Source organism: Macaca thibetana, chromosome 1 (assembly GCF_024542745.1).
Source record: "Macaca thibetana thibetana isolate TM-01 chromosome 1, ASM2454274v1, whole genome shotgun sequence".
In the NCBI taxonomy this organism is placed as follows: domain Eukaryota; kingdom Metazoa; phylum Chordata; class Mammalia; order Primates; family Cercopithecidae; genus Macaca; species Macaca thibetana.
Window position 1 is genome coordinate 193,595,432 of NC_065578.1, and position 13,833 is coordinate 193,609,264.

At 39.0% G+C, this 13,833-nt stretch overlaps 1 protein-coding gene across 3 annotated transcripts in view; it reads left to right on the top strand.

Annotated features, from left to right (window-relative positions):
• SELP (selectin P) overlaps positions 1–13,833 on the top strand; it is a 41,896-nt gene that overhangs the window by 21,300 nt on the left and 6,763 nt on the right. For all 3 annotated transcript variants that reach the window (XM_050784194.1, XM_050784201.1, XM_050784212.1), the window contains exons 9-12: positions 1,888–2,073; positions 6,078–6,263; positions 12,320–12,505; positions 13,315–13,524. In XM_050784194.1, the coding sequence (XP_050640151.1) occupies positions 1,888–2,073; positions 6,078–6,263; positions 12,320–12,505; positions 13,315–13,524 (768 nt within the window). The remainder of the gene's footprint in view (positions 1–1,887; positions 2,074–6,077; positions 6,264–12,319; positions 12,506–13,314; positions 13,525–13,833) is intronic.

Consider the following 13,833-nt stretch of genomic DNA (forward strand, 5'->3'; position numbering starts at 1 on the left):
TTTATAGGGAAAATGAATATGATGATATGTTACCTTATAAATCATATGTCTATGGTCTGATTTGACAAAATGATCCTCTTTCAATATGTTAGGTTTCTAATAGTTTGCTCTTATATTAAGGCACTCATGTGGGGGTGGGGTGGTTCACAGAATTATTACTTTTTTATGAGGAGTACCTCACACTAAAGTCATGTTCCAAAAGTGTAATATTGACATTTTGTGTTTTCATTTACTGAGATATCTGAGCAATTTATGTGACTCCCCTGGGTCTAAGTATACCTTGATTTTAAAATGAGGCAATGGTTTGAAAGCAGGTCTTGAAGAGATGTTTGTGCACCCATGTTCATAGCAGCATTAATCACAACAGTTAAAATGTGGAAGCAACGAAAACGCCCATCAATAGATGAATGGATAAGTGAAAAGTATTCCACATACTTACAATGGAATATTATTCAACCTTAAAAAGGAAGTAAATTCTGACATATACCACAAACATGAATGAACCTTGAAGACATTATGCTAAGTGAAATAAGCCATTACAAAAGGACAAATACTGTATGATTCCACTCATATGAGGAACTTAGAGTGGTCAAAGTTATAGAGACACAAAGTAGAATGGTGGTTGCTAAGGGCTCAGGGGGAGAGGGAAATAGGGAATTGTGGTTTAATGGATATTGAGTTTCAGTTTGAGACGATGAAAAGAGTTTTGGAGATGGATAATGGTGATGGTGGCACAATAATATGAATGTACTTAATACCACTGAGCTGTACACTTAATGTTGGTGACAAGGTAAATGGTAAATTTCATGCTATGTAAATTTTACTGTAATAAAAAAATTGAAAAGCAAAAAAATAAAAAAATAAAAAAAATAAGAAGGCAATAGAATAGATGGCTGTGCACCATGATGCTGAGACCTAGGCTGAGTTATGGAATGCACTGTATATGTCATCTGGGAGAAAAAGACAGTGTGCTCTTTGACACACTTAAAAGGGATCATAAGGGATTATTCAAGCCATTGTTGTCTCCAGGAAGGTAAATGTCTAATCAAGTAAAGATAGTTGGATATTCTCTTAAGTATCCAGAGATGTGGTCTCAGTAACTCCCTTCATAGGCCTTCTGAATGTTTACCACCCCTGAACTCAGGGTCTGCATGTGATGCAAAGCCTTAATGATATTATTACTATCTATTACTACTGCTGCTACTATTACCACTGCTACTAATAATAGCAGCTAATGTTCATTGAGCACTTTCCATGATCTCAGTCTAACCCTATGAGGTAGTTACAATTATTACTACCATTTTAAAGACGAGAAGAGACAATGCATGGAATACATGTGCTCTCTTCATATATGGTTATTTATTTTACATCTTTGAGATCACGGTGTATATTACAATTTTTATTCTGCTTCTTTATTTAACATCATACATTGAGACTTCTCTCCTATCTTTCAAGTTAAAGTGTTTTATTTTTAGTGACCTTTAACCTTTTTTTCATGGATCCACCATCATTAATTTTCCACCCCCAATTAATGGCATTTGTGTTTGTTTTCAATATTCCGCTCTTACAAATAATGTCGTCATAAAAATCTCTGAATAGACTTTTTGGTATGCATCATGATTACACACTTAGCATAAATTCTTGGGTCCAAAAGCATTTTAGCTTAAAAATTATTGATACATGTTGCCAAGATGCTTAACAAAGGTTTAGCATTTCCTACTAAAATCCTTCATGTGCCATTATAATTAAATGACACCTTTTCTTGTCTTCTATGTTAAGCCCAATTCAGGAATCCCTGTTCTTGACACTAGAAAGAGTTAATGGCTCAAAAATCAATGAGTACATATGTATTACTCTTTCTTTATTCCTTACTTCCTCACCCCTTAGCTTTGCAGTGCCAGGATCTCCCAGTTCCAAATGAGGCTCAGGTGAACTGCTCCCACCCCTTTGGTGCCTTTAGGTACCAGTCAGTCTGCAGCTTCACCTGCAATGAAGACTTACTCTTGGTGGGAGCGAGTGTGCTACAGTGCTTGGCTACTGGAAACTGGAATTCTGTTCCTCCAGAATGCCAAGGTAAGAATATATTCTTTCTAACATCTTGGAAATCAATTGTAGGCAGTATTTTTAAAGTCTGGATTTTAGAGGTGACAACTGTAAGATCCACCTTGAAATGGACTGGAAAATTAATAAATACTCTCATCGTCTTGTCCTGTAACCCAAGGATCCCAAATGCAAATGCCTCTGGGGGCTAGGCAGATAACACAAGTGTCAGGATGTCTGGCCATAGGCAGTAGGGCATGGCCCGTGCTAACTTTTTGTCAGGGTCTTTATCCAGACCTGAAGGCTCCTGTCACAAACCAGGTGAACTCTTCTTACCTGGCCAAAAATGGTATCTGGAAAGAAGACCAAGTGGGAAAAAAATTGCTTCAGCGTGGTTGCCCCAAGGCTGGTCTGGCACTTCTAGGGACCACAGGGCATAATGGTAAAATGGGAGGGGTAGAATTTATAAGTACCCAGTTGCAAACACTCCAAGATCTGTATAAAATTGGAGAAATATACTTAGAATAGGTGAAGAGTGATAGAAAAAAGAGAAAAACTAATCTGTGTACTGGAGGTTACAGGATTCTCAGAAGAAAGAAATGTGTGGATTCAGTATAAATATTCTATCTGCATTGTACTTGATATATATATGTATATATATTTCTATAATGTATAAATATATATTTCTACAATGTATAAATATATATGGTTCTACAATGTATAAATATATATAATGTGAATATATTATTTATATGATGTATAAATATATATTTATGTATTTATATGATGTATAAATATATATTTATATATTTATATGATGTATAAATATATATTTATGTATTTATATGATGTATAAATATATATTTATATATTTATATGATGTATAAATATATATTTATATATTTATATGATGTATAAATATATATTTATATATTTATATGATGTATAAGTATATATACTTATGTTTATATATTTATATGATGTATAAATATATATACTTATGTATATATATTTATATGATGCATAAATATATATATTTTTATATATATATATATTTTTTTGAGACAGAGTCTCACTCTGTCACCCAGGCTGGAGTGCAATGGCACAATCTCGGCCCACTGCAGCCTCTGCCTTCCTGGTTCAAGCAATTCTCCTGTCTCAGCCTCCCGAGTAGCTGGGACTACAGGCGCCCGCCACCATGCCCAGCTAATTTTTGTAGTTTTGGTATAGATGAGGTTTCACCATGTTAGCTAGGCTGGTCTTGAACTCCTGAGCTCAGGTGATCCGTCTGCCTCGGCCTCCCAGAGTGCTGGGATTACAGGTGCGAGCCACCGTGCCCGGACTTGCACTTGCTCTTTAACAAGCCAGTGTGCTCTGTCAGTGTTGTGACATCTTGTATGAACTGGAACCGGTTCTAGTCATCCATGTTTGTGGCTATTGAAGGATAGATGTATATTTTTTATATTCTCCAATCTTTTTCCCCCCAATGTATTCAACTCCTTAGTTAACTTTTGTAGAAAAGGCTGCTTTTTAAACGCAAGATTTTCATTTATAAAAAATCTGCAGAAATATAATAAAGAAATGAAAAAATATCCTCTTAAATACTCCTACCCTAAAATAGACACTGTTACGCTTCTGGTATGAATACTTCCAATATTTTCTCCATCTACTTTTCCCCCATGCAATTAATATTTTTATGATGTATATACAATTTTAACAATCAAGTTAAATGGGTAAAAGACTAGACAGTTCTACATTATTTGCCATACCTTTCACTTTGTATAGACTTTCAACATTTGAGTGAAAGCAGGCAGATACACATTTTTTATGAAAAGGAAACCACTCGCTATTCAGGTCACACAAAAGCATAAACACGTACACATACACACACACACACACCCCACTGTTAAGCTAGGTCAACAGTAAATGAATGAATGAATGAATGAATAAATGAACAAACAAATAAACAGCAGAATTGAATGTCCTTCATCCCCAGGCACCAGAGAGGATGGTAAGCCCCTAGACTTAGGGTTCGGTGCACCTTCAGAGCTGGGTCTAGAGAGAACAGGGCGGGGCTGTGACCTTGCCCCCTTAAGTGCTCATCCTGGCTATGTTGAAGTCTGGACATATCACAAAGTCCACACAACTTTGGAGAAGTTGTGGGAAGAACTGGGAATCCCTGAGGACAGTGATCACAGAAACTGAAACTCTTCCAGGCAAGCCTGGGTGGTGCAGGGCACAGATTACAGTTCATTGCTCCATACTGTCCTGCCTCTGGGTGTTTCACAGCAAGGAGGTTGCCACTCACCGCGGCTTCCTGTGACCTTCCAGTTCCCTTCTGCTTTTAGTTCTTTGTTTACTCTGAACTTTCTCCTCTCACTGCCGGGTGCACATCAAGTGAAATACCCAAATGTGGGCTGAGCAGGAAGGTACCATGCGGTGTGCAATCCACTAACTGTTGTAATTCTTATCAGACAATTTCCCTTTTTAATGTCCTCCCACCCCTCCACATCTACCCTTGCTGTCAGAAGGCAAAGCCACAAAAAGCTGGAAATGGGCTCTGTGGTACCAGCGTCCTCACCCACACCCTTTCCCCCATAAGTCCTTGCAGTTTATAGGCTTGTTGAGTTGTGTCCTCTCCAGCCCCACATACGCGCTTACTACAGAAATACTTTTCAAGTAGAAGAAAAGAACCAGATCTTTGGACAAGTTGATCAGATTGAAAGGAATGTAGCTAGAGAGGGGAAGGAATGAAGGGAAGAGAAAGGTATAGACAGTGTTCTTGAAACCTCATGCTGTTTAAGTCAGTGGCTGAAAAATGACCCTAGGACAGCCATACCCCAACTATCTCTGGTATAAAGCCATACACTGCTCAACCAGGTCAAATAGCGAGCGACCGAGAAATACCCTAAGGCATGTGTTCACTTAGTCTTCACTTTTTAATGTCAACACATTGACACATTGAATCTAGGCTTTATTGTTTCAATCACTGGCAGAGGAACATCTTGACAGCTATTAACATTTGCACATGTACCTGTACCCCTGAACCTAAAATGAAAGTTAAAAGAAAAAAAAATTTCATACAGTGTTTTCATTGTTGATTCTAGTAAAAATCCTGGGAGCTATGTAACGTTATCTTCCTATCTTAAAGGTGAAGCTATTGAGGTTCAGAGAGGTTGAGTGACTTACCAAAAGTTACAGAGCATGACTTCCAATCCAAGCACATCCTCTAGCACCTCAAACTCTATGTGCATAAACTTTGGCAAAGAACTATGAGACCTAATTTAACTGTTTGTAAGTGAATAAGTAGAGTTTTTGTGGCTGACCACTGTAGGACAAGACTATTGGGAGGAAGTAGAAATTAGCACTTACAAAAAGCCAGTCCCATTGTGTACCTATTATATGTCCATGATTTTTTCTTTTATTTTAAGTGTAATTTTTGTATCTGATTTAATTAACGATTTTAACTAAGGATTGCTACTGGCAAGGATTATCCTTTTTCCCATTTAGAAGATAAAGCAACTGAGGCTCAGAAAAGTTATTGTATAGTAACAGATTGCTAGTAAGTAACAGAGCTAAAATTTGGACCCAGATTCCACCACTTAGTTGGGAAAGGGGAAGAAAGTATTTTCCTCCATTTCTGTGTTTCTACTCACTTGTCATTGTTTTCTGGAAAGGTCATTAGGGGTGTTTCTGAAGAAGGTATCAAGGGAGCAACCACTTCCACTCCTGTCTAGAAGCAACCAAAATGAGTTGCACCACTATCTTCCCAAACAGAGCACCAGCTTCCTTTAAAAATCACCTCTAAAGCTGTCTGTGATTGAGCACTTCAGGATGTCAATCAATCAACTGTAAGCTGCGGCCATTTTACACCTCAGCAACCTCTAACTGGTGATAAAGCATCATGAAATTCAAACAATCACTTTTAGCCAACTACCATTGTTGTATATTAATCACACACACACAGAGTTACAGAGTTCAGGTTGCTGAATTATAAAACGAATCTCTTCTTTTCTCCTCTGCCATGCCCATGATAGCCATTCCCTGCACACCTTTGCTAAGCCCTCAGAATGGAACAATGACCTGTGTCCAGCCTCTTGGAAGTTCCAGTTATAAATCCACCTGTCACTTCATCTGTGATGAGGGATTTTCTTTGTCTGGACCAGAAAGATTGGATTGTACTCGATCGGGACGCTGGACAGACTCCCCACCAACGTGTGAAGGTAGGCTGTGGGCCTGTCCTTTCTTATGGCTTTTAAGATGACATCAGAGAATGGAGAATCATCAGGGATTTATATAAAAGTGTTCTTGAGCTGAAGCAAACAACACTCTCCACAACAATGGTAATCTAGATAAAAAAGTTCTCCCTCTCGTTAAATAATATTTTAATAGCTTTAGTTAAATATTGCACAGTTTCAAGAACATCCTGGCCAACATGGTGAAACCCCGTTTCTACTAAAAATACAAAAATTAGCTGGGTGTGGTGGTGCGCGCCTGTAGTCCCAGCTACTCAGGAGGCTGAGGCAGGAGAATCGCTTGAACCCGGAAGGTGGAGGTTGCAGTGAGCCGAGATTGCGCCACTGCACTCCAGCCTGGTGACAGAGCGAGACTCTGTCTCAAAAAAAAAAAAAAAAAAATGCACACTTTCAGGAAGTGCTTTCATGTCATTATAGCATTTCTGTTTACCACAATTCTAATCTGAGGAAAGGCAGTATCATCTCATTTTATAGGTAAGGAAGAGACACAGGGTTAAAGAGGTTAAATAACTCGTCCAGGGTCACACTGTTAGTAAGTGAAAAGGCTCAGCGTTATGTCACTGAAAGTTTTACTTCCTTACTGAGTCTTCTTCAGCTACATTCTTCATTTCTTCATTCCTACACTCACCTTCCACTGAGCACTACTAAATCCCAGCCGCAGACCTTATTCAGGGATGGGTGAGATTTAACCCTAGCATAACTATGTGTGCACTTCCCTCCTCTCTCCACTTCTATATTGAATATAAGCTTCTTGAAGGCAGGAGCTGTGCCTTCTTCATCTTTATACCCCCTGCAGCAGCTAGGCAGAATAATAATGGGTGTGTGTGAAAAATGTCTGTTGAATTGAAGCTGATCATTTACCAGTAAAATTTACTCAAATACAAGTTTGGTAATTTAGTGGAATTCTCAAAGGCAGGGGCCAAATCTTATCTGTCTTTAATTCCCCTGAGATATCTGGCTGGCAAAGTATCTAGTATATTTTATGTTCTAAAATAGAAGTGCACTGAATTAATTAATTCATAGCTCCTGTTTAGTTGCAAAAGGTACTATTGTTCTAATGTATTTTTCAGTGTAGAGTTAGTAATAATGAGACCAGCAATAGTTGCTAATAATTATTGCTTAATGTACTACCACCTATTTCGTAAGAATCATCACATTCAATCCACACAACAACCCTTAAGTTGGTTATTACTATGCCCATTTTAAAGGTGAAGAAACTGAGGCTTTGAGAGGTTAAGTAGCTGGCAAAGGTCTTAAAGCTAGAAGTATGGAGATAGGATGCAAACCCAGGCCTAGTCTGATTATAGGGATAGTGTTTTGACCACTGACCTACACTATCACCCAAGGGCAGAGCTTCTGAACCCGGGGTAAGTCACTTGTGAATTTACTCTTTTCCACTCCACAGATTGCAGCTATATCCGCTGAATGAACTTTAGAAATGGCAGTGCCTGGTGATCAGATGAGACAATATGTTGGTAGAAATCTATTAGTGTTACGTGAAAACAGCTAAAATATTATTTATTCCTTCCTGTGTAATGAGCACTAGATTAATTTCCAAAGACTTGTATTGCTTTCTCTCCAAGTCATGTGCCATTAGGAAAGTCTTGTCACACCCTTAGGCTCCCGTTTTCTCAATTCCAAAAGGAGAGGAGTGGAGAAGACCATCTTTGAGCTTCCTGGCCAAGAATTCTGTAGGGTGAAAGACATAAAATGCTACCATCTGCTGTCAAAAAGATATACTACAAGTTCCCTTATTCCTGAACATTCATAGAGGTTAGCATTTAGGCTTGTGCTTTTTCACTTATTCATTTATTCCTCACTCTCTTATTCATTTATTCCATTGACATTTGTCATAAGTTCTATTTTCCCACATTTTAAAGCTAAAGAATATATTTAAAAACCTTAAAAAAATCTCATTCACATTTTAAATCACGTATGCAACCAACAAGGCTGCTAAATCTGTAATCTCTAAAGCCCTTGCTTCCCCCTCACTCCTTTCCAGCCCCTTTTCTCTGCAGGAGGAGGCCTTTGCCTCCCACCTTGTGGGCCCAGTCCCCACTCGCTGTCAAGACCCAACCCTGACCATGAACAGCAGCTTTAACCCAGTATGGCCCTAGGAATTATCAACCTTGACTGATCCTGATCTTGAGCCCTGGTTTTTGCACTTGTGTTTCTACTTCATTCTCCAAATTTATGCTCTAAATTTAGGCAAATGGTTCCTCTTATTTTCCTATATGCCTGAACCCATTAATTTTTAACCCTCAACACTGCCCCCAGAACCCCAATTTTCACAGAGTGTTTTGCAGAGTTCTAGTATACATCAGATGGACTCAGAGGCCTCCAAGTAAGCAGAGGCAGTGTGGCAGGTGGAGTTCTCAAGCTGTCTCTTCAGAGTGCAATGTGAGATTTCATTTTGGGGGATGGTTCTACAGAGAGTTCCACTTTAGTTAGAACACCAGTTCCCTGGACCCTCTGGGATGTGGCCTCTGCCTCGTTGTTCCTTAGTATCTGCAGGGGGAATTGGTTCCAGGACCCCCTGCAGATACCAGACTCCTCAGATGCTCAAGTCACTTATATAAAATGGCATAATATTTGCATACAACCTACATACATTCTCCTTTATACTTTTAAATCATCTCTAGATTACTTATAACACCCGATGCAAAGCCTACACATCACTTCTTCGGCATGGATTCAACATACTCAGCACATGGCAAATTCAAGTTTTGCTTTTTGGAACTTTATAGAATTTATCTTTTTCTGAATGTTTTTGATACACGATGAGTTGAATCCATAGATGCAAAACCCTTGGATCCAGAGGGTCGATTATTTTTCAGCCTTGCCTCTGCCTTTGCCCTTCAGGACCTGAAGCCCTTTTCATGAACCTAAGCAGTGCTTGAGGTTCTTGTACCAACTCTGATGATGCCACCTGCATGACGGATTGCTTGTACACAGTTTCTGTATCCCTCCTGTCCCTGCCCGTTGGACCACTTTCATGATACAGACTGCTGAATTCCTAATCCCTTCACACTGTCTGTCATGGACCCTCTGGTGACCATGTTTGGCTGTTGAACTCCTAATGTCTGTTTTCACTGTGTGGGAAGGGGTCCCGGTCCCAAGTCCCAACCTCAACTCTGCTCTTCTGCCTTGTGCCTGCTTACTCATATCCTAAAATATGGTAAACTGGTGTCCTCTAAACTCTGGCCCAGCTGACATCTCCATTTTTTCTTCATTCCCCCAACATTTCTCTGACTCCATGGGGCTTCCTAGTTTTAGTTCTTTTTTTTTTTTTTTTTTTTTTTTTGAGATGGAGTCTTGCTCTGTGGCCCAGGCTGGAGTGCAGTGGCCAGATTGCCTCAGCCTCCGAGTAGCTGGGACTATAGGCGCCTGCCACCTCGCCCGGCTAGTTTTTTTGTATTTTTTAGTAGAGACGGGGTTTCACTGTGTTAGCCAGGATGGTCTCGATCTCCTGACCTCGTGACCCGCCCGTCTCGGCCCCTAGTTTTATTTCTAAAGTTTGAGTTTACAATACTCAACTCAGTTACATTTATTATTTATACTATATCTTCTTTCCAGAAAATTATTGAGAAAACTCTATCAAACTCAAGAAAAATGATATAATAAAAGGAAATAGAGAATTTACTAAATCTATTTGAAATAATATAAATCAATATGTTTATGAATTCAGATACAATCATGTATACCTACTTGATGGACTACAGGAAAACACCAATGAATATCCATATGTAATAGAACTGCCTTGGTAGTCAGTGAAAATCGAGCATTAAGCATGCAATAAATGCAGCCCTTATCTGTTTTCTATTTTTGTAATTACTCAGGAGTTTTTTTTTGCCAAAGTTTTAGAGTAGGCTCAAGAATATGACCACTTCTCAAAGTTATGCACAAAAGTCATTCCTGGTTATAACTCTTTTCCTCTGCATCTGCACTAATCTCCATTCCAGTAGCATCCGTGATAACTCCACAAATGTCATTCATCCCATGTTTGCTGAGTGCCCACCATATGCCGGATCTGGGTTAGGCTTCCATGTAACTCATCTAGGCTGCCCCTCAAACAGGCAAAACCGCTTCTTTACATGATCCAGAGCCAAATTCTTAGTATGTAAGGGTCAAGGTTAATTTTTACCTAAGAGGGCTCAGAGACTTTTATAAATACAAAAGTCTGGATATGTAACCTTGGCTGAGCATGACTGACAAGACTGAAACTAAAGCACTATCCCCCAAAAGAATTTAATGCTGTGGTAATTCTCATTTTATACTAGGGCCCCCTTCAGTGAATTTTTAAAAACAGTAATTCCTCTTGTTTCTTTTCAAACCAGGTAGGAATACCTTTTAGAATGCATTTAAATTAAATTGTATTCATTACTGTATTCATTCATTTCATAAGTATTTGTAGAACCCCTCCTATGTGTCAGGACCTGTTCTCTGGGATACAGTGTTTCAAGAACTGACAAGGTCCCTGCTTTCCTGCAGCTGACATTATACATATTCTTCAGTTTAAAGTTGTAATTCTGGGAGATTATGAGAAAACTATTTTTGTGAAAACGTTCACAGATGACTTCATGTCTAGGACTTACATCAATAGACATGTTTCAAAAATGTTTAGTAAATTGACTTGACATGTCAGATATGAAGTTGTTAATTACTCAATGATTTGAGAGTACTGAACTGAAATTCACTATGTTACTTTGGCTATTTGAATGGATTCATGCAATAAGAATCCATAATCCTTCAATGAAAAGTACATGGACCAGTATATAAAAGCCAAATACTGTACATCGGTTTTCCATGAGGGAGCACATAGGTCTTGAAGAGGTTTGTAAAAATCAAACTAGCTAAATAAATGAGACTTATCTGATCAAGGTATTGTTTTCAGAATAGCCTTAGATTTAAAGAAAGAATAGTCACTTCATTTGTCAATAACCCAACATTTACTGATAAATAATAGTCTTATGTTAGAGAATCTAATGGGGAGAAAGGAATAATGCTAAGAAAACATGTAACTGCAATAATTTGTAAAAATACTTTTGGGGGGAAATTGTGAATTAAAATTTAATTTCATTTATTCATTCACTTGGCAAGTGGTTACTGAGCACTGCCTCTTGAGATCCTGAGATGGGAATTATGGAAGGCTCAAGGATGAATGATTCTTGGGTTTTAGACACTTTCCATCCAGTAGAAGAGGGAGAATATGACATGTGACATGGCAGCACATGAGTTCAGACAAAAAGCTGAAGAATTCAGAGGAGAAGAGTTCAGGCTGTGGTGATCAGCAGAGTCTTCAGAGAGGTTATGAGTTAAATCCTGGAGGACTAGTGGGATTTTATCCCATGAAAATGGAAAAATTCTCAGGGGAATGTGAGCCAAGAACCAGAAGCAATAACACACAAAGTCACTTCATGGAATTCCCAGAAACTAATCTATCTTGACCAGGAGGTTTTGAGCTTTCCTGTGTGATCTGGATGGGTGGTATTAAAATACAATAACAAAATAAACCAAAAAAGAATTAGCGAGGAGATTCAAATGGAAGAAATAGTTCGAGGCAGAAAGCAATCATTGCAGTTTTAGGTGTGTTGAATTTGAGGAGATGGCATGATATATGGGAGTAAGTAGTCTCAGGCAAGAGGAAGGGCGGAAATGCAATCCTGGATTGCACCCATTCAAATAAGATAGTGGGAGCTGCGGCAGGCTACGAGATCTCTGAAGCAGAGGGTGTAGAGAAAACAGGGTAACACTGTAAGTTCTTGAGTATTGCTGCCTAAATCTTTGACTTCCTTGTCTTCATGACTTGTACCTATACACCTCTCTGTAAGCTCACCATCCTCCCACTGCCCTTTGCAACAAATGACCTACAGTATATGTTGTGGAATGCTGCTGCCTAGCAGAACATCTGGAATATAGGTGCTCAATAAATATTTTTTGAATATATAAGTGAATGAACTTTGTGTAACACAGAACTTCTGAATAAACTTGGAGATTGTGACATTCTTAATTTGATACTCTAGCCATCAAGTGCCCAGAACTCTTCGCCCCAGAGCAGGGCAGCCTGGATTGTTCTGACTCTCATGGAGAATTCAATGTTGGCTCCACCTGCCATTTCTCTTGTAACAAGGGCTTTAAGCTGGAGGGGCCCAATAATGTGAAATGCACAACTTCTGGAAGATGGTCAGCTACTCCACCAGCCTGCAAAGGTAATAATATGTACTTACTGAGACAGTTCTACTTTTGGAAATTTATTCCACAATATTACCACTATTTGGATTTAGCAAACAGCTGAAGGATTTTAAAACGTCTAAGGAGTGACAGGATATTTTTATGTTTGTGAATAAAAGATACATTGATTCTTAAGCAGGAATTTTGTTTCATGGCTTCTTTTTTTTGAAAGAGCTTTGTTGAGCGAACTGAATGGTCTCCATTAATTTATTGCTGAGAGAAACAGAGATAATACTGGGGTAGAGTCACTGGTCCAGTTTTTCAAATTTAGGAATTGAGGCCCAGAAAGGTCAATCGTCATCTTCCTGCCACATGGCAAGTTAATGACAAAGCTGGTGGGATCATTCAAATGGAAGAAATAGTTTGAGATAGAAAGCAATCATTGCAGTAAATTTCAACTTTCACATTGACCTTTAGTGAGAGAACAGTACCACTTCCCAGTAAAGCAGGGTTGGGCAGGCAGTTGGCCTGTGTATATTTGGCTTTCTGCTGAATTTCTTACATTTCTGTACCATTTTTTGCTTCTTTTTAAAATAGCAATAACAATGACTCCCCTAATTTCTTCTCTTGGCCAGGAGAATCATCTCCTCAAGGATGCTTTTTAATAATTTTCCTCATCTGGTTTTCTATATCTGACACTGATAGTTTTTCTTAACTTCCTTAATAGCTCTTGCTAGAACCTCCCTTGTTATGAAGGGAGTGAAAAGCAGTTATTCCAGATTAGCCTTAACTCTTTACACTTCTTTTAATTGGGAGCTCTCTGAATTGAAACGTTTTCTCACAACAGGCATAGCATCACTTCCTAGTCCGGGGGTGCAATGCCCAGCCCTCACCACACCTGGGCAGGGAACCATGCACTGTAGGCATCATCCGGGAACCTTTGGTTTTAATACCACTTGTTACTTTGGCTGCAACGCTGGATTCACACTCATAGGAGACAGCATTCTCAGCTGCAGACCTTCAGGACAATGGACAGCAGTAACTCCAACATGCAGAGGTAAGGTGAAAAGGAGAAGGCAATTCTAATGTTGCCTTCCTGCAAGTACTCAAGCTAGCCATTGTGCCTGTATGTTGAAGTCTCACCCAACCACAACCACTACTTCCAAGTGTCATCTCCCCTATGAAATCCACACCAATCCCAATTAAAAGTAATGTGTCACAGGCACATCACTTCTGCCCTTCCTCATGTCACAAACTAAAGCTAATACGCAAGTACTCAGAGACTTGAAGAAACATTTGCAGATGTCCGAGATGTGTTAGAAAAATAGGTATATGAAATGTAAAACCTGCTATAGAAATTGGTAAA